Genomic DNA, 21,434 nt, shown 5'->3' on the forward strand with positions numbered 1-21,434 from the left:
TCCCTCTGGTATGCTATATAGTGGAATTAGTGCAATTTGGTGGGAGAAAATGCAAATACTCAATAAATATAAACGACTTAATGTGCACTTCCTTCGACAAAGACAAACACAGCTTCCTCCTCCTCCTCCTCCTCCTCCTCCTCTTCCTCGTCACCTCCCATCATCTTGACCCGACGTCATCCTTCCGTCTGAGTAGGGAGGCTAGCTAGCGCTGCTGTCTCCCATTGGTCGCTTCCGTCTATGTAAACATGTAGCGTTGTCACCGGAACAACCGCACTGCTGTTGACGGGACTTTGCTAATTGTTAACCACTTTCCGAGAATGATGGCTGTGTGGCTGAAAATTTCAGTTTCGGAACCAGGGAAGTGCGGTGTTAGCTCGATAACTAGCTAGCTAACACTGGACAGCTAACTATCGGGCCGTGTGTGTATGAGGCTGGCCTTGCTAATTAGACAGCTAGCTTACGTTGGGAGCCACGATAAGCGGGCTAAATCGATGTTAGCTCCACGAAGGAGGATGGCAAGTAATGTAATCTAAGAAGGACACATCGAGAAGCGGAGAAAAATGAAGAACTCGAGACGCAACTCGTCACCTGTGAATGGGAAGCAAGGTAACGGTAAGTGACATGTCGCTAATTTAGCGGTCTCCATTGTGGTCCGTCATATGTTTGGAGCATTTCACCTGCAGAAATAGTCTCCAGGTTGCCGTAAAAGTGATCGCTTGTTGCTGGAGCTGGCTAGCTTTGCCCTCCATAACCTCCTAGCTGCATGCAACATTAACGCTAACTGTTGTCAGATCAAAGTAAACACAGGCTAACTAGCTCGTTAAAGGTGGTGCTGTCTGTGTGTCAGACTGGGACACCAGGCGGAAGCGGAAAATTATGGACATCACGCAGGCCCTGAGTGTGAGTCCCGTGGATGTGGCGGCTTTGAGGAGGATGGCTATCAGCGAAGGAGGACTGCTGACTGATGAGATACGCCGCCAAGTCTGGCCACGGCTTCTCAACGTCCCCCTACAGGTCTTGGATGAAGAGCCAGGTACCATGTTAGCAGTGCAGGCTACATATCAGCATTTCATAAGCACACACCTCCCCTCTGACACCACACATGACAAATACTAACAGAGCTGGCCTCACATACAGTATTTGCCTTGTTTGATAATGCTGATGGTGACATGTCCTGTGCAGAAAAGGTAGAGCGGGAGAATAACAAGGACTATAACCAGGTGTTGCTGGATGTCCAACGCTCGCTGCGGAGGTTCCCACCTGGTGAGTAGAAGCCATACCTGCTCAGAGGACTGCGTCATGCTGTGTGCATATTCCTGCAGAAACGCTGACGACACACACATCTGAACACACTATTTGAACTTCTTGCTCTTAGCATTACGCTCACTGGTTGTCAACTTGGCACGCAGAGAGCTGTGAAGGGGTGCAGCCATGTTGTCTACACTGCACTACGGGAACCTCTGCCAGTCCATCTCACTACTATTAATACTCAGATTGTCAAGTCGACATCTATCGATTCAAGGCTACGCTCTTCTGGAGGGAGAAAAAAATGTCTGAGCTCACTGAAGTTTTATTTGTACCAAACTGGCGCCTCTTTTAAATATATTAGAATATTACTCATAGTAATTCTGCACAGCATAATTAGTTTTAATGCTGACACAGTATTGCATTTTCTGCCATTTATGCTCTTTAATTACTAGATTATGTTCTGTTTGACTGAGGAGTGTAATGCGACAAGCACTGTTTCTACATAATGACACACCAGTAAAAGACAGCATGAATAAATTGTTATTATTACAGATATAGTGGCACACCCAAAGCCCATGTAAACTAATGACTGTTTTATTTTGGGTGGACTTGGACAGGTATGCCAGATGAGCAGAGGGAGGGTCTCCAGGAAGAGCTAATTGACATCATCCTCCGAGTTCTCAAACGTAATCCCCAGCTGCACTACTACCAAGGATACCATGACATTGTTGTCACCTTCTTATTGGTCCTGGAGGAGCGCCTTGCAACTGCTCTTGTGGAAAAGCTCTCCACGCACCATCTCAGGTACTCATATAGCGTATGTGGACATTCATCTGCAGCAGCTTCTTCACTCTGCTCCCTATTTTCTCAGTTTTCTTTTCTCTGTGTCCACATTTCAGAATAAAAAAATGCTCTCCCCTCCCTGCCTCCCTCTTTCAACAATGCTCTATTGTGCACTCTGAAAACGCTCTCTGTTTCATCCTCAGGGACTTCATGGATCCTACCATGGACAACACAAAACACATTCTTAATTATCTGATGCCCATCATTGACAGGGTCAACCCTGAGGTGCACGACTTCATGCAACAGTAAGACTCTGTTTTTTTTAGTGATAACAGGCCAAATCAAAGCATTTTCTTATTGGTTGCTTAAGACATGAAGCTTTGCAAAGTGAGAAGTTCATCCTGACTGAATATGCAGCATGAACATAATTCGCAAGGTGAAGCAGCTGCAATTAAATTGGAGCATTAAGAACATTAAAAAGCTTCATACCCAGCATAGCTTTCTTTCTGGCTATGAAATTTAATACCAATTATATTTGTTCTAGAACCTGTTAACACCAGTGTTTGCTGTGCTAAATGAATACATTTCATTTAACAAGTGTTGATATTGAGTCCACTGAATCCTGCCTCCCTGTCAACTGTTGCAGTTATGCAAGCAAGTTTTAAATCACACGCTAAACGAGAAAGAATTTCTAATTCTTTTTTATGAAATGTTGAGACATCTAACATTTAATGTCAGTGTCATTTCAAGAAATGAAGTCTGCATTTACCAGCAGAGTTAACTGGCAGATATCACAACTGCATCTTCATCGAGGACCCCCTCTGCAATGATTGCCACTGAGATTTGCTGTGTCCTCCACCATTGCGACATACCTATAGCAATATCTTCTTCCAAGTGTTTCAAAGCAACGCAGATTAAAGTTGAAACTCAGCATGCTCACGTCAAAACGAAGGAGAAGGGTGACTGTGTGCTTACAGCATACTGATCCTATTATGACAGCTTGAGTCACGTCTCTGAGGACTTAACAGCAGATGTCATGAAGTCCTCCTCTTGGAGGGCTAACGTGACTGTTGCTTTCTCTGTCTTTCACTCGCAGAGCGCAGCGCAAAGCTCCCATTTTTAATCATTACTGGTCCTGAGTGCGATGCATTTCCCCTGGAGTGGAGCATGAGCACACAGTACAGTTCGGCGTGCTGATGTAAGTTGATCTTTGTCATGTATTGATTGATTCTTAGGGCTGAGGTGGGTACAGTCTTCGCTCTCAGCTGGCTGATCACCTGGTTTGGCCACGTCCTGTCAGACTTCCGCCATGTTGTCCGGTTGTATGACTTCTTCCTGGCTTGTCATCCCTTGATGCCCATCTACTTTGCTGCTGTGGTGAGTTTCCTATAATCAGCACTTCTGTATGGTAGTTTCTTACTGAAGGGCATTTACAGAAAAGGAGAGAAGTTGAGTTCCTCATTCAAACGTGGGCATCGTGTAGCTTTCAGTGAATATATTTGGCAATCCCCAATATCCCATAGCTCTACATTATAAAGAGGCTGACCATGGCTGCAATATACCAGAAATATCAGGCATAGGCTGGACAGAAAAGTCTGCTACTTCCATGCTGATCATCTGCCAACCGGGAGATGAATAGCTCAAAGGCAAACATTTGACATTTGCCCTGATGCCGGCCTTAATAGCAGGAACGTGTAGCCATGTTTTTACTGTTAAACTACTTGGATCTCCAAACTGAAGAGCACCAGAGGGACGGCAGCTTTTACACTCCTTGCGAACTGTTTTCTTGCCTGAAAATAAGCTTTTTATTGCTATTTGTGTTGCAGATCGTACTGTACAGACAAGAGGAGGTGCTGGATTGTGAATGTGATATGGCCATGGTTCATCATCTGCTGTCTCAGATTCCCCAGGATCTGCCATATGAGACACTGATCAGCCGAGCAGGAGACCTCTTTGTCCAGTTCCCTCCCTCTGAACTGGCGAGAGAAGCTGCCTCACATGACAGGTACTCAACCCTGAGCATTTACAGATACATTCACACCTCGACTATTGTTACTTACAGGAATATTCACGTTTCATCTTTCTTCTTCTTCTCTTTTCAAATACTCACCATTTTTTCATTAACACATTCTTTTTATGTCTGTTTCTTTCCATCACAAGCATGGCCAGCTCTACCTTTAAGGACTTTGATCTCGCGTCGACTCAACAGCGACCAGACTCCGTTCTCCGTCGCCGACGCAAACAGAAACAGGCTGCTGCGCTGGAGAGCTCAGCTGCGAGCTCGGTCGTGGCCCAACCTTCAGCAGCACGGCGGTTCGTTCGGCTGGCCGTCATGGGTCTGACAGTGGCTTTAGGGGCAGCGGCTCTCGCTGTGGTCAACACTGCCCTGGAGTGGGCCCCCAAATTGGACCTGTTTCCTTAAACTGCCCCCATTTCCCCCTCTGCGCTCCAACCCACTTGTCCTTGACTAAATCTAGCTGGCGGGTCTGATTCCAAGAACCCTTTAACTAATCAATTAAAGCGGAAACCCTGCGGTCGATAACACTGTCTGGAGTGTACAGTACTCTCTAAACTCAACCACTTAAGGCTCCTCTTTGATCCTCTGGGATGTGCCTAAACATCCTATGTAGGGTCCTTTTTATGACTCCTGAAGAGCACACAGCAGTGTAACAGCAACAACTGCTGCTGTTCCGAAATGAAGAATCCATCCTGTTGTAACGGAGAGACTGTATTTCTAAGAACTATCACTGATGGTGTCCTCATTAAAGGTTATTTATATTTGGTATTAGAATAATCTGACGTTGAGTTGCGCTGACAGAGATTCATGCCGAAAGCTTGATGGACTCACTACACTTGAAACTGCTGCCAATTAAGAGAGCTGGAGTGAATGTATGAGTGTGTGTTTGTGTGTGTGGTCACAACCCATTTGTTATCTATTTGATACCTGGACTGAGACCAAATAGAGGATTGTTAGAATCCTCTCTTTGTATAATTTACTGTTTTTTAATTTATAGGTATGCAAGCAACTGTATAAATATATGGTCATGACACACAGGCACTTTATAAGGTCACCATGTTGTTATGTTTTTAGGTTCTTTTGTCCCTTTAAGTTGTTTGAATAAGCCTTGTTCGTCAAGAAGAAAGTACCTTTTTCTCTTTCTAAAACACGTCAACAGTCGGTAACCTTCACTACGCATTTTAATTCTGGCTCACGGTTGGGGTCATTGAAACTTACATGTTTTTAACAAAATCTTATTGGTGTTTTGAATTCAAATCTGAGGATCAGGTTGCAATTACTTCATTGTTTTGTGGCACAACCTTAAAAATGTGTCTGTGTTTCATGGCCCCTGATGAGGAGGGTGTGTTTTCTGCGTTGCTTTTTCTGGAGTAGATGGTTCAGCAACACGCTCGCTCACTCAATGCCTGGTAGCAGAAAATATCAAAGCTGGGATGAAAAGGAAGGAAAGCGAAGTGGATATTGTTGTCCTTGTGTTGGCAAGTCCTCGTGGGACCCAGTTTGCACTGACTGCGTTTTACAAAGTCACTCTAAAATTAGTTTGATAGGTGCTTTCTTTGTTCACTCCGACCGTAAGGGCGCTCCTGTCAGAGAAAGCGCCCGAGCCTTCAGATAAACGCTGTGTTTTTGTTTTGAACATGACTTAAGCTTCATTTGAACACACGCCATTTAGTAAGTTAGATTGCTTTGGGTGTAGCGTTTGCATTTCAGGGGCGGTCTAGCTCATTCCAATGTCATTTTCATCCGAGCACATATTTGAAGTCATAGAGGATTGCTTAGGTTTCAGTGTTATGGCACTAACTGGAATAGCCGTGTCTTATCATAAACAAAACAAAAAAAAACAAACAGAACACTTCATTTTATGGTAGGAAGTTGGGTTGTTTGTAATCTTTAAGGTGTATTTTTAACAGAAGTCTTCAGAATTATTGATTGACTGAGTTCTAGGTCATCTATGTTGTACTGCAGAACAACCAGTCAGCTATGAACCTCTCACTTCAGCTGAAGCTACACAGTGAGAGAAGACGTTTTTGCTATATAAGGACCTGAATACTTGGGTGATTACTGCCTTTGTAGTGAGCCACCCATTCAGCCGATAAGGTATATCCAAACTCATCAAAATGAAGGTGACCTGGAACAAGGACGCTGTGAGGTGCCTGAGAGTCTAGTTGTGTAGCAGTATTGTAACGCACCATTTATCTGCACTCAGTGGTTTTCATTTCTTTTCATTGCACTAAATGATTTATCTGCCTTTTATGTTTATTTTGTTACAATGAAACTGTCTTACTAATGTAAAGTTGTACAAGAGAATGCTAATAAACTAGAGTGAAAATGTTCAGCGTATTCATTTGGACAGTTACGCAGATTTACACTGCGGGGTTTACATCTAATACAGAACAACATTTTCAGATCCTTTTCAAGATCCACCTGATTTAAGTCATGTAACAAGTCGTTTTGAAGGCATCTCAGACTCAGCTCGTACTCATTATTATGCTAGCTAAGCTTTACCCAGCCTGCACTCTGTCAGGCTCATCTCAGCCTCGGCTGTCCTTTGAACTCAACATTGTCGTGTATCATTGTTACAATAATGCTACCATGCTACACTTGTGTTTCAAGTTTATTGGAGTTGAGGACTGTCACTTAAAAAAACAAGCAAGTGAATCCCAACAATCTTCATACATACATAAGTTATACTGTATATTACTGTAGCTCTCGAGGGATGAACACTGAAGAGGCACAGATATAATCCTGAATAATGCAAAAAATGACAGCATCATTTTTGTCCGCTGTGTCATGTTTCAACCTGATAGGTCAAAGTTTTGACGTGCGTCGGAGCAGCATGTTTTGCACCATGATCACATTCATTCAATGTAAATGACATCCTTCACCACAGTCTGATAACTGGACTGAAATACAATCTGCTATAATTATGATAACAAATTAGCAATTGTTCTCATATATAAAGCAAAAATGGCAAATATACACAGGAAACAAACAAACAAAAAAAAGGTGGGTCTGGTAATTGTAAAGATTGTTTAGTTCTGGTGTTTTCTAGACCAAATGATGGCTCGAATTAATAAATGATTCATCAATAAAAATTGCAGTTAATTAGTCGTAGCCATACTTCACACAGGAAAAAGCTAATTGAATTCCTTCAGTATGGAGTTGTTAGCTGTTGATATTTTTATTTACTGTATTTGAGTTTTTTCTTGCATTTTTGCCTTCAAAGATTCAATAAAGCTAAACTGTCACGAAAGCAGTCACCTGCGGACAGATCGTATACCGAGCATGAAATCGTCACAGAGAGGTCTTATTACAGCAGAAGATCCCAGTGAAGCTTATTTTCTCCCACAGACAGGCAGGCAGGCAGACAGACCCTCAGCTGTGGAGATGTAGAGGACATTGCTGGTAGTTAGTGTAGCTTGTGAATAGCATTTATGTCTGTGGTTACCGCACCTTTGACGAGAGGCGTGCCACAGCGACACAGAGGCACACTGAAAACAAGGCAGATAGTAAGTCAGTTAATCAAAAGAGTGCAGGAATGCAGCCAGCATGACGCGAGCGGCCTGAGCATCAGCGAACATCTGCGTTTCTTCAGACTGTGCGTGCGGTTGCAGCTGCATGTGTGTGCTTTAGGGCGCTTGTCTCAGTGGCAGTTTTGGCAGTTGGGATGACAAGGCTGTTTATTGACTCGGCATTTGCAGCCCCCAGATGTGTCGCCCTTTCCCTGTGAAATACAACAAAACGACAAAGTCATATGCACAGCTCACACTTTCCTGAATACAGAGGCAACGCTGGCAAAATGTTTCACATGCAAGTAAATGTTTTTACATTTGGGCCCCAGCGAGCTTGTTTGGTGACCCAGCAGATTTCTGTCTTGCACATCAAACAGCAGATCCAATCACAGCCATCTTTCTTCTGCACGATGATGTCACACCGTGGGCACTTCATGGCCTCCCCATTCTGCAGTAGGCTCTACCAATGAAATACAATGAAATCATGTACAATGTTAAGTCGCCATAGGAAGCAATGCACACAAAAATACAACTATTCAGACAATCCACGCTGAGTTTCGAGACGCTTTAAGAAGCAACATTAAGTATGTCCGGCCCTTGACAGCATGGACCAAACTGAAGGAATCAGTCTGTGAACGTACATATTAAATTGGACATTGAATTAAAGAGTATACCACTAACTGAGCCAGAGCCAGAGCATAAAAAACTAATTTTGTAAACATGAGCAGGAATGGCGGTCGACTCTACAGAAGAATGAATCCCTCAAATGTCCTTACAAACCCCTACAAACTGGTGGCTGGAGTGAATGTAAAACAAAACAGACTCTCCACCAGTCTGACCAGTTTGGAGATAAAGAAGCAAATCCAGTCCACGCTTCAGTTCATAAAATATTTAGAGGACATTAGAGAGGATTAAATAATTTAAAGCGCTGTGTTAGGACTTTTTTAATAGTGAGACTAACTTCTCATTTTCACCAGTGCTTTAATGTCTGTAATGAAGCACGCAGCTACATTTAAGACCCGTCAGAATTTCCTGTACTGGTCTGTGGTGCACGGGTGGAAAGTGATGGTTTCTGTTGAAGCACACTGATCTGTTACCATCGAAGAGCTCACAACTGCCCCAGCCGACCCACCTCGAGCATCTGTTTGGTTTGCTGAGCCGCCTGGTCGTTCTCTGCTCGGATGCGCAGGTCATCCTGGTAGTCTCTGCAATTCATGCCATCATGGATAGCCTGCAAACACACACAACTTCCTTTACGTTCGACGCTTCTACTATTAAACCCCAGATTCCAGAAAAGTTGGGATGAATGTGGTAACTTGCTAATCCTTGTTGACGTAAACTCAACTGCAAACAGTACAAACACAATATATTCAAAGTTTTAACCATCAAACAAATTGGGACGGGAGCAACTGAAGACTGGGAAAGATGAGGAATGCTCCAAAAACACCTGTTTGGATCATTCCACAGGTGAACAGCTTGATTGGTAACAGGTAATAGTATCATTATTGGGTTTGAAAGGGGCATCCTGGAAAGGCTCAGTCGATCCCGAGCGAGGATGGAGCGAGGTTCACCGCTTTGTGAACACATGAGTGTATGAAGGATATCACTACATGGCCTCAGGAACACTTTAAAGAACTGTTGTTGGGAAACAACAGTTGGAATCAGGGTTGCACTACAGAGTAAGAAGGTCTCGGTCAGTGAGAGAAGGTGTGAAAACTACCCTGCAGAGAATGCAGTTGATCTCATCGCAGAGCTCACAGTGGAACTCATTGACTTCATCCTCGTAGATGCACCAGCCTCGACAGTTGGGAGTCTGACAGTGGAAGCTGTGCTCTGAGCGGCTTTCCGCGATGCTCAGACGCAACTCCAGAAAGCGCTGGTGCTCCTCCTCCGTGAGCAGCTGCATCCAGGATGATACAGAGAGAGACAGACAGTGAGAGAGTGCACACCGTACGGGCGTTATCTTTATGGAAAATATATGAAGCACTTCTTAGTTTTGAAAAATGACTTTAAAATGTGCAGATTTGACAGCTGAGTAAATGTTCATCCCCACCTCCACTGACTGACCTACTGTCCACTGTAGACCTTATTACCATTTGTTCTTTCCATCAGCTTTCAGACTATGTCTTGTGATGTCCAGCCGTACACTCACCTCTTTGATCTCTCGGTCCAGTAGCTTGCTCTCACATCTGTCAGGACAGGCCACCTCAGCATCCTGACTGTTCACTATTGTCCCCTTTAGACACTCCCTGAATGCATAAGAAAAATACAAATGCATAGAAAAACTGACCTTTGCACACTTTGCAGACATGCGTGTGGACGCTGTAGACTTTCAGAAAGCAGACACAGTACGTTTTAATCACCTTCACAGCATAAAACAAAAGCTATGAAATCATTTACTGAGTCCGACCTGCAGAAGGTGTGCAGACACTCTCTGAGCACGATGCCCTCTCCTGGCTGCAGGGCAGAGAAGCAGATGGGACAGTCGGTCTCCGTGGCATTGGGGATAAGGTTCACGTCCTCTGTGGCCAACAAGTACAGGTAGTTCCTCTCTCGCTCTTCCTGCTGAGCCTTCATCACCCAGAGAGGGGTCGCGGCAATCACAATACAGACATTCATTAGAAATGAAACAAAAAAAAAAAAAAACATAAACAAAACCACAGCGTAATCCTGTGATTCCTGAAAATGGAAAGTGAAACAAGTGAAGAGCAAAAGGCTCGTATCATCAGTTTCCATGAAGGTCACTGAAGTTTTTATGGACTCTGCTCTGTGGTGGTGTTGTGTTGACTTCAATCTATTTGGTTTTGCAGTGCATAAGAGGCATCTACTGGTTCTGCATTTATCATACATCTCATAAACAGTGTTAGTTCAAATACTGACCATCCTCATCAGCACAAGAGCACCACGACACACACTAAGAGCACTTCCATCACCACAGCTCAAGTTTAGCACTTTTCGAACTACTTTTAGCACCATTATTTAAATATGATATTTCTTAGGTGAGGAGGTGTATACGATGAGGTGTTGTACAAGTCTGTCTAATAATATGGCCACTCACTTCTTATACTTAAGCTTCAGAAACACAAATATGAGCCCAACCAAGGCGTCAGCTGCTTAATGGCCGTCTGTGACCTGGGTCAGGTTAAATGTCAGGAATCTTGGTTGTTACCTGTTCGTACTGCAGTATGGCCAGCTGTTCCTGCTGAATCCGAAAAACCTCCTGCTGGTCCGGCTTGTAGACGTGAGGCACCTCGTAATCCTCAGGCCGCTCCGCTCCGCATATCTCACAGCCAGGACGCGTTGGTTTGTTTACGTACGTACACGAAGCACAGGCCCAGCCCAGCTACACACAAACACATAGGCAGCACGCTTGTACAACCGCTGGACACAAACTATGCAGACACGCACTCACTCACACTGCAGGTGTCATTTCTAAAGCACACTTTGCATTCTCACCTGAGGCTTAGGAGGCACAACAGGTTTTGCAGCAATCGTAGATTTAGGGAGAAGAGGAGGAGCGTGTGGAGTCTCCGGGGGAGGAGCCGTCTTCTCGCCTCCAGCTCTGCCGAGGCCTCTGGGCAAGAGCTGCATCGTCTCCATTGACTCCACGATACCTAAGAATAGATTATCATTCCATGAAACTGATTTAACCGGTATGTTGACTTGCTAAGTCCACTTGTAATCAAGGAGGTATTGAACCTCAAAAGATTTTCAGCACTGACCAAAATGTGCCTGTGTCAAATAGCAAATGCTGCCAATATGTATTAATAAGTGCTGCTGAAGTAGTTTACTTTATTAGTTTGTTTGTTATCAAAAACTAAAAAAATTGAAAAAACCTGCAATGGTAGCAATAGATGAAATAACTATTGATTTAATGAGAACATTCATCACTTTGCTCTCAATTTGCTATCAGTCAGTATTCATAAAAGCATTTTTGACAAGCTGATAAAAAGATGAATTGAGCAAAAACAAAGAAAGAAAAGGAATGCGGCCTTGATTTGTGTGTGTGCGTATATGTGTGTTGCTACTGACCCTCTAGCCGTTGTTGCTCCAGGTCCAGCTTGTGTTGCTGCCGTGTGAGATGAGCATCTTGGGCGGAGAGGATGAACAGGAAAGCCTGGTCTCCGTTCTGACGGATGCCGTGGCTGTACAGCGTCTCCCGGTCCTGAGCCAACCGCTTCCCGATCACCCAGCGCTGCACCACGGGGGGAAACCCGAAGTCAAGGCTGATCTGTGAACGTAAGATGAGGGAAAGACAGATCGGCCAATGCTGATTTAATATTTGGTTATATTTAAAAACTGATTCGAACTAATCATGATGACAACAGAAACAGTGTTCATGTGCATGCATTTAAAGGCCCATTGACCCATTATCAGCTCCGATCAGCTCCATGTTTTTCAGCCTGGTAAGACATGAGGGATGTTAAAGCAGTACAAAAGGCTGTTTGATCATCTGCAGTGGACGTGTGCTCAAACATCAGTACCTTATCTTTAAGTTGTGCAACTGTCATGTAAGAAGAAACCACAACTGTCACCGGGATGTAGGACTCAGACTGAGCATCCTCCACTCCAACGAACAACCTACAGAACACAAAAGAGGCCTTGTCCATGTGGCTTTGTTTATCCAAGTTGCTTTGTGCATCCAAGTCTGTTTTCATATTACTAGCTGCTAACCACACAGAGATACATACAGTCCACGCGTGCACACACTTAATCAATGCATGCACACACTTTTGATATCCATACTCCACCTTTGTGTCATTAACCATTACATAACCCCGTTTCAGAACACACCTTACTCTGATCTAATCTTCTAACTTTTACGCTCTCCTGCGTTCCCACCTTATGGAGTCCTGCGGGTACGCCTGGCAGTCGACGCTGACGGACACCGGCACAGAGAGCTGGGCCAGCCTCAGGCACAGTTCGGCTGCCTCCTGCCCGTCCCCGCTGCTCAGGGCTTCGCTCAGTAAGAGGGCCAGCTCCTCCGCTGCACGGGGAGCAGGAGAAGAGATCATCAACACACTCCAGCCGAACCGAAACCAGTTCCACTACCCCTCTGCAGCACCTGCGATGAGCTCAATGCTGAACAGTAACATATATGAAACGCAGTACTTCCTCTGGGACGCACGTCATGTAAACGGAGTTCGTCGTAGCTTCATTGGGAGTAAAACACGCGGCATGAAGTTAAGTTGGACAAAATCGAAACTAAACTCAAGCGCTCACCCTCCTTCAACTTGACTGTGGGTGTAACTTCAGAAGCCATGATTACACCTGAAACGACAGGTAACACGAAATATATGACGCTAAGATGACAATTTTGACAACATGCAGCCGTCTACAAGTTTACATCCAACCTTTCCAGGGCTTGTTGTTGCGCTCCTGTCCGCATTCAGCGGTCCGATAGACCCTCCCTCCAGGCGGCGATGGTAAGAAAGGTGGTTTTTAAAGGAGATTTCATGAAACAGATGACAGCCTGATGAGGATTTGACCTGTGCTGCTCCGGCAGCTGCAGCTCTGACCTCTCGGTGGCTGACAGGTAGAACGGAAAGTGAAACTGACTCGAGATCAGGAAGAGGAAATTTAAAAGGCTCGCTTTGGACTGACTCTGCTCCGCCTCTTCTCGCTCCAGAGAGCTTTAATTCATGATGTTTACTCTGGAGGAACTGAACCAGAGACAGGTTTCATTTCTTTTACTGGACTTTTACTTTTTAATCACTGATTGAGACTTATGTGCCTGCTTAGATCTCAAACCTCTGATTGCTCCTGAGACCAGAACTACAAGGCCCCCAAAACCCTGAAACAGCCTCCATGAAGGTCTTTGGGCTTCTACATCTATTGACATCTTGTTTTTGTTTTTTGTTTTTTTCCCCTGAGATAAGATAAAATAAGATAGGACTTTACTGATCCCACACTGGGGAAATTAAGTCATTACAGCCAGCGAGTATTACAAAAAGCAAAAGCTGTGGCACAAAAGGGTCAAAATAAAAAAAGTGTGCAGGATACAGAATAGAAAAACAACTATGTATATGTACATTTGTACAAATTAGAAAAACACTAAATGCCATAAAATCCTATCGCACCTGTCGCCACTATTTGTGCACTTTGTGTTGCATTTCATGCATTAAATGAACAATATAGATATAAAATGTATTCTTATTATTATTACTTCTACTACACTGTCTGTCTGTCGTTTGCATTTCTCCACTCAAAATAATGGAAGACTATTGATCAGAGAATTCCACCAGAGCAACTTGACAAACGCTGCCATCTGCTGGATGGTTGAAGTCATTGTTTTTACCACATAAATGTGTATAACGGGGACTGTGAGGCAGGCTTTTTCACTTAAAATCAGCGGCCAAGTCTGTCTTAAAACTAGACCTATATGTACACTGAATCTGCTTTTGGTTGTTGTAACTGTTAACCATGTCCATACCAGCCAAAGCAGATCCCAATGCTCTCACAACGCAAGAAATATATATATATATATATATATATATATATATTTTTTTTTTTTTTTTTTTTTTTTTTTAAGGTCATTACAGTGACTGCAAACATCCAGCAGATGTCAGTGTCTGTCAAAAGTTGCTCTGTTGGAACAGCTCAAAGTTGGCGTCCATATCATTATTGTTATCACTCTAAATATGACAATATTAAACTTTGCATTCAATTTAAATTTTAAGGCTGATTTTATATTTCGCCTCTGATTTATTAGCTGCAGATAAGCGAATAAATCGCATATTTATTTGCGTCAATAACTTCATAAATACATGATCTCTGCTTGCATGTCATTCATATTCAGTTACAGCTCTGATTCCGGTGCAATAGAGGATAATTTGCGGTTAATCCACTGAAGTAATTACTGCTCGGCTCTGGAGCGTTTGGTCCTGATGAAGTGAACGCTTTGATCCAGATGCACGGCGCAGATAAACGAGCCAATCAGCGCGGCTCCAGCAGGAGGGGCTGGCAGAGACACAAAGTTGCGGAGCATCTCCGAGTCCCCGCCTGCTTGGCGTCACTCGCTATCTGTCACACCTGCAGCCTGCCTCTCCTCCACACTCCAGCCGGTACTTTACTTCAGCCTGTCCCCGCCAACAGTTTGAGCTCTCCGCCCGATCGAAGTGTGTCTCGACTCGTCTCGAAGATGCTGGCTTGCACGGAGATGATCACTATGTGCCTGCAGTCGGCCAAGCAGAAGCATCTTCGGGCTCAGCAGCAGCAGCAGCAGCAGCAGCAGCAGCCGCTGCACACCGCCGGACAAGGGCTTACTATCTTCCATGATGTGAGTGGATCGACTCCTTTACTCATACATCACCGTGAAAAGTGGAATTTATCCACCAAATGATTACAGCTATCCCTGGCCTTAATCTCAAAATGATCTTCAGTGTCTTCTAATATTTACTGTAAAAGTCAAAATCCATTAAAACTGCGTGAAATCATAAAATGTGGAAATATGTATAATTTATTGAGGGCACCTGTTTAGAAACAGTTGTAATTTTGACTCTTATGCTTGTTTCTTTCTAGAAATTTCCATAAAAGTGAAAACAGATTTTTTTTTTTTTAAATCGTTATTGTTTTATTGCATATTATTGTTCTTTTCTTGTATAGGATACCACATCACACACCCAAGGATGATACATACACTGTGTGTGTGTGTGTGTGTGTGTGTGTGTGTGTGTGTGTGTGTGTGTGTGTGTGTGTGTGTGTTCGTGCGCGCGCGCGCGCGCGTCAGAGCAAAGTAGGAAGAGCTGCAGCTGCTGCCTCTGCATGATAAATTAAGCTCTCACAGTCAGACAGGTTTAGGGGCTGCTGGGGGTTCTCCTCTTTTTGTTGCACACACACACCTCTGGTCTTTCAAAAGCCTTATGTAACAACACACACACGCGCGCGCGCACACACAGCCTTTATTTGCTTTCACCAAATTAAGGAGCGAATAGATAACACTAGATTGAACTCGATTGAGGATCTTTTTTGTTAAATAACATGCACGCAGACACACTAACTGCAGTTTGAACTAGTAACACCTGCTGCCCGATTAACCTGTAACGCTGCACTAGAAACAACTCCGTCATCATCCACCCATCACATTGTCTTCTCTCAGGTTAGTAAGCCAGTGCTGTGTCCATAGCTGAGCTCTTGCTAACTGACAGCTCTCCATCCACTCTGGCGCTAGTGCAGCACACAGACAGCTCTCTCGACATAAGGGCACATTACTCACATTTTGCAGAGTTGCCACTGTATCTGTGCACGCTGTCCCTGAGCGTGGTACAGCACCAAAGTGTCTCCACATTTAGTCTTCAGCCTTGAGTTTTTCTGTTGATGGAGCACAAACGCACCAACAGGCGCGCTCGGCTTGATGGTTCCCTGCTCAAAAACATAATTGTGTTTGAATTGCCGAAAATAGACTGCGTTGGAGATAATGGTGTCTATCTACAAGTGCTAAACACTCTACAGCCACACAAGGATGTGCTGTCTTGGGTCTGATTGCCATGCTTGTCTGGTTATTCTCTCTTTTCACCTCATTCATTTTTTGTGAACAATATTCAGATATTGGAAATCTTATCCTTGCCTGTGGGTCCCCCCCAATTGCTCACAGCTGGCAGATTTTTTATTTCCATAAAAACAAGAAGAGCTGTTCTGCTGTGCTATTTCCATTGCTCCCAAAGAGCGGGGGAGCTAAATGAAGTCAAATAGTCGGCTAATAAGCCAAAAACAAGCATGAATATTTTGTGCGCTTGGAGTAAAAGTTGTAAAGTGGATCAATGGTGATTGATTTTCAGAGATAATGCCGGTGGATGAACTTTATTATTGCAGTGGCACGCATTGATTTTCAATAGCCGACGGGAGACGCAGTAGAATTACTAAATAGATGGGGACATTAATTAATGGAAAAGGCGTTTTCTTTGTAACAATCGTACCAGTTTATTTTAAAAACATGCTGCTCAGTCGTACACGCAACAGACAGCTGCTCTTTCAATTATAGAGCGATCAATACATCACTATTGAGTTATTTTCTCATGGTAATAAGCCAGTAGGGGATGATAGAGATGCAGAGATTTACTGTAATTGACTCACATTCCCAAAGTGAGAGATAAAGCCTCAAAGATGTCCTGTTCAAAGGTCAGGGATGGTTAATTATTCTGGTGATGGTGGTGGGAGGTGGCTCTATCGTCCACGTTGTTGCTTTTTTGTTGTGTGTCCTATGGTTCTGCATTTCTGAGGCTTGCTTGATCATCAGCACTCTTGCTGATTTTTTCTCTCTCATGCTCTGTCCTCCCTCTCCTGATGCTCATCTTCTCTCCTGCTGCTCTGGCTTTGCTGCTTTTTGAGCAGGCATGTAAGGAAACAGAAGGAAAAAACGTTGGGAAAAGCTGAAGAAATGTACGTCTCAGGGAATCAGAATCGCCAAGAGTAGCAGCGAGAAAAAAACATGGCCTGTTCAATGTCAATAACATGTGATCCTGAGCTTCCTCTTTCTCAAATGCAAAATCTAAAGCCCCGCATGAAACGGTGTGTCAGCAGAGCTGAGAAAACACACTGTCTTAACACCTGCCACCATGACATCAGAGCAGCAGCACTCTGGGAAGCAGGTCTGACCTTTTCTAGGCTCGCTGTAAATGATGCATTATCGTCTCCTGACACTGGAAAGCCCAAAGACACAACCAAACAACAAACAAGTTTACCGGCACTGTACCTTGTCTCCACTGAATCGAGCATGAAGGGGGAAAAAATATGCTGCTCCGGTGGGTTACAGTGCCAAAGGGGAAGCGAAAAGACTGCTGACTGAGGAAGGAAAAGATGCAGTGTACGCCACAGTGCAAGCCTGACTGTGTTATACCTACAAGGAGAATATGAATTGTAGATCCATGCAATAAATAAGGAGGGTTGGGGGACAGCAATTTGCAGCTCTTGCGGTCACCTTCGAGTCGAGGCAGATGAGGCAAAAATAGAGCAATGAGTGTGTTGTGAAGTGGTTTGAAAAGGCCTGATCATCGTTATTAGTCTGGACTGAAGCCACAGAGAGACAGACGCTGACAGACAGAGGGCAGAAGTGCAGACCTTGAGTTTGTTGACCTATGGAAAATGAAAGCGAGGAGCAGGTTCTGCTGTTATTAATAACCTCTAGGTCAAAGCTGACAAGCATGTCACTCCTTAGTGCTTCTTAGGTGGAAACAAACCAGGGAGGTGGAAGAGTAGGATCGATAGAAGAGAACGGATCACAGATTTTCTGTTTTCGTTGCACTGCAGAATCTCTAATGAAGATTTATCCCTGTAGGAGCTGCATTCTGGGCGTCTGGTTGATAACTGTGCTGCAAACGGAAAAAGATTCTTAAACAAATTAAAGTGTAAACACAAATTTGCATACTTCATAGTCTTATTAAACTGCTTCTAAACGCTCAACCGTGCATGTCGGGTAGGTGGAAATAAAGTCGACATCAAAGATAGATTTATAGATTTAGTTTTCATAATTCAGATTGTAGCTGCTTGAATCACATCTCTGTCCACAGCAGACTTGCAGAACAGTGGTTCTCATCCTCGTATTTTCATAGATTTAGCCATCACTAACTAGTGCTAGTCTCCAGCTTTATTGGTGCTTCATGGGGTCACAGGGACTCCAGCTGATGGTGATCTATAATGGAGCAGGTTTACTCCAACTATCTAAACCACAAATAAATGTGATCATTGAAATCCTCACGCAAACTGTCACTTTTAAACATCTATTTGATTTCCAAGAACTGCTTCAACTTTGATCCACCGTTCCTGAGTTGTGTGTGCAAAGTAACTGAACAATTCGATGGATGAGTATAAAAGGGGGACCCTAACCCTTTGTTTTCGGTCCAGATAAGTAGTTTAGTGATTATGGTTGTACCGTCTCATCATTTGTGCGGTTGCCCAGTGCAGTCCTCAGATCCTGCTTCAGTGTTAGATCTCAGAAATTAAGCTGGTGAGCGAAAACAACATACTGGAGCGATGACCAAACCATCAAATCTCTGCATATACGTCTTTTAAAATCATGATGTGCGGTGATGTTCTGACTTGAATTGAGGAACACAATTTAATTTGTTGACCGGAGGCAGTCCCTTTTTTCAAGGCTGCCTGCAGTTGACTCTCTCAACACCTCTCATGTGGTCAGCCATAAACCATATCGCATGGCCTTGTATCTTGTTCGTGTCAGCTAGCAAATGGCTTTCCCAGTGATGGCCACTCATGCGAACTCAAGTGCTCACAGCTGATCTGTGTCAAGCAAGTTTCTATTCCTATGGCCTGAAACATAGCTGTAGAATACAGTTGCTGTCATTGGTGGTTGTGAATGTTTAAACCTCTGTTGAAAATAGGCTTTTCATCATCTGACACACCACAAGTCTCCATGACAATTACTACAATACTCCCTGCCAACACTGAAGCAGTCATACAAACAGAAGATTAATGATGGCGCTGTCAATTTCTCATCTGCAGGAAACAACAGGTCCTTTGAAGCGTGTGTTGCTTCGCACATATTTCTTGTTTTTCAGGGGTTCAGGTTTTGCACTATGCATAAGCGCATGCAGACAACCTGACCTCACTGAACAGATACAGTTGATTGATGTTGCAGTTTTGTGTTTCTTAAGTGTCTGTTTATCCCGTAATCATTCAGAAACATCCTCATCATAGCTGCCATCTTAACAAATACTACGACTTCAGTGTTGCAGCCTCCCTTGCTAATCGTAAACCATCTCATAGCGCACCAGAAACCCCCGGTGGGAATGGAGTGAAAGGAGCCAGAGCTAATGTGACTGTTCAGTGTTGTCTCTATACATTTGCCAACGAATTAGACTGCAAAAGAACAAACAGCACATGGATATGATTAAAAGTAACGGTTAATGAATCAGTTTCAGTCAGATAACACTTAGATATGTTCAAAGGTTGCAATGCAGCAGTGGCCACTGGCCAGCAAATAGCAGCTGACAGCAGCTATAACTCAAGTGGACCTTTTTCACAGCAGACATTTTGACTAAGTCATAGCAGAAAAGCACGGGATTAATTAATAACACTACCGATGGTACTCTTTGATTTAAGTATACCACTAAATGAGCCAGAATGCACGATAGCCCTGGAACTGGAACACTGATATTCAGTCATTGTTGATGTTATCAGTTGTACCTGTGCTTTTCCTTCTATGGCATGTTAACATTTCTGCAGTGAAACCATTAACGGTGGATGAGCTTCCAGGTCTGACAAGTGAAGCCAATGCAGACGTGCCTTACACCTGTATTCTCTCTAATGGCCAGCAGGGGGCGACTCCACTGGATCCTGATTGTATGGAAGCTTATGAGAAAATGACGCAACTTGATTTATTACCTCAGTAAACGTTTCCCTAATGAGTTTATGATCTTAATTACTAGTTTCAGATCTTCAAGATATCACCATGTTAATTTAAAAAATTATGGTCCCATTCAGAATAAAATAGACAATAAAGAAGGCTCTGCTTTAGGATGGGGCTAGCTTGTGATTGACAGGTCACTCTTTCAGGCAGATCCAAACAGCATAGATGTGTAGCAATGCGAATCGTCCTCAGCTCCACCCTCTCGTCTAATTATGATCACTTCTGCTTCCAAGAAACCAAGATGGCGACGTCCATAATGCCAAGCTCGAGACTTCAACACAGCAGCCCACAAACCAATGGATGACTTCTGTACTCTTGACTCATATGATTGAAGCTGGGGGTGGTGGGTGTTGTGTTGCAGCCACTGGTCAGTGACAGTTGGCTGGCAGCAGCAGTTGGTGGTGACTGATGCTTGGAGTCGATCTTTTAAAAGGAGCACACCATGTTTAGTGAAATTAGTGCTCAGGGACATCAGCTGGCCTCATGTTCCTGCCTCAGTCTACACTACCTGCACTACTACAACATTGATGAGCCTCAGCTTGTGGTCATTACTCTTCTGTTTATTGTTTATTTGGATCCCTATTATTTATTACCATGGCAACATGCTCTTCCTTATTAAAGTATAATCAACAGGTGTTTAAACTTATATTGCATACACTAAATAAAGCAGTCGCATCGTCACAGAATACCCAGCTCAGCAGAGTCAGATATGACATTCAAACAAATAGAAGAATTAACGGTAACATGTAAAATAACAGTACGTTCACACTGCAAAGAATACTTGCTCACAGTATTAAAATGATTTTTGATTTATGATTTTAAAAGTGTTTCCTCTCCGCACTTTTAATGACTGCTGCACCTGCGAGGTAATGACTATTTAGCCTCTTTGCTACTGAGTGGCCTTCAGTCCTCCTTATGAAATTACAATTTACTTCAGAAGCGATAATTGTAAAAACTATTTTAGAGCTGACATATAATACCAAATGGTTTTCAACCTAACATGACTCACGCATACAGAGTGGAGCAGTCCTGTGTGGATGTCCTTGTTCCTGTTTGTTGCAGCAGAGCAAATGAACCTTCTGCAGCAGACGTCGAATATCCTATTGTGGTTTTGTGCTTCTTAATAATCTGTACGTCCTTACTGCAGGAATCATGTTAGTGATGCTTGGCTGGAGGAAATAACCATCTCACCCCCCCCCCTTCTCTGCTTTTTTTCAGATTTTCCGCCGAGCAGACAAAAACGGTGAGTAAACAGTTCATAACATGTTCAGTGATGAATAATTTGTCACAATGCGTGCTTGTTGTTTCCCCACATTCTTCCACTTGTTATTACGCCTCAGACAATCTGGGCGGAGAAATGGAGGATTTGCATGAATGGCTCATCAAGTGAAGCTGCTTTCCTCGTCATGCTCCAACAAGTTTCTCCACCCAATTAAAATGATGCTAAGATTCTGGATTATAGCCATGACTGGAAGAATGTGTCACACAGAATGAAGCACCTCTCTGTCAG

The 21,434-nt window shown here is 43.6% G+C and overlaps 3 protein-coding genes across 3 annotated transcripts in view; 2 read left to right on the plus strand and 1 right to left on the minus strand.

Annotated features, from left to right (window-relative positions):
- The first annotated feature begins 172 nt into the window (after positions 1 to 172).
- Positions 173 to 5,895, plus strand: tbc1d20 (TBC1 domain family, member 20). Its single transcript, XM_070959689.1, has 8 exons — positions 173 to 615; positions 851 to 1,036; positions 1,186 to 1,266; positions 1,869 to 2,055; positions 2,238 to 2,339; positions 3,270 to 3,411; positions 3,861 to 4,039; positions 4,195 to 5,895. The coding sequence occupies exons 1-8, from the start codon at positions 564 to 566 to the stop codon at positions 4,454 to 4,456; spliced, it is 1,191 nt and encodes a 396-aa protein (XP_070815790.1). The 5' UTR covers positions 173 to 563; the 3' UTR covers positions 4,457 to 5,895.
- A 753-nt stretch (positions 5,896 to 6,648) lies between these two features.
- Positions 6,649 to 13,119, minus strand: rbck1 (RanBP-type and C3HC4-type zinc finger containing 1). Its single transcript, XM_070959118.1, has 13 exons — positions 12,918 to 13,119; positions 12,787 to 12,834; positions 12,406 to 12,550; positions 12,048 to 12,144; positions 11,596 to 11,794; positions 11,020 to 11,177; positions 10,733 to 10,906; positions 9,974 to 10,134; positions 9,716 to 9,812; positions 9,284 to 9,463; positions 8,696 to 8,794; positions 7,880 to 8,023; positions 6,649 to 7,775 (listed from the first exon to the last, which is right to left on the minus strand). The coding sequence occupies exons 2-13, from the start codon at positions 12,824 to 12,826 to the stop codon at positions 7,695 to 7,697; spliced, it is 1,575 nt and encodes a 524-aa protein (XP_070815219.1). The 5' UTR covers positions 12,827 to 12,834; positions 12,918 to 13,119; the 3' UTR covers positions 6,649 to 7,694.
- A 1,421-nt stretch (positions 13,120 to 14,540) lies between these two features.
- necab3 (N-terminal EF-hand calcium binding protein 3) overlaps positions 14,541 to 21,434 on the plus strand; it is a 38,292-nt gene continuing 31,398 nt past the window's right edge. Inside the window, exons 1-2 of the mRNA XM_070959324.1 lie at positions 14,541 to 14,842; positions 21,143 to 21,167. Coding sequence (XP_070815425.1) covers positions 14,705 to 14,842; positions 21,143 to 21,167 — 163 coding nt within the window. The 5' untranslated portion in view covers positions 14,541 to 14,704. The remainder of the gene's footprint in view (positions 14,843 to 21,142; positions 21,168 to 21,434) is intronic.

The sequence above is a fragment of the Chaetodon trifascialis genome, chromosome 3, assembly GCF_039877785.1.
Source record: "Chaetodon trifascialis isolate fChaTrf1 chromosome 3, fChaTrf1.hap1, whole genome shotgun sequence".
In the NCBI taxonomy this organism is placed as follows: Eukaryota; Metazoa; Chordata; class Actinopteri; order Chaetodontiformes; family Chaetodontidae; genus Chaetodon; species Chaetodon trifascialis.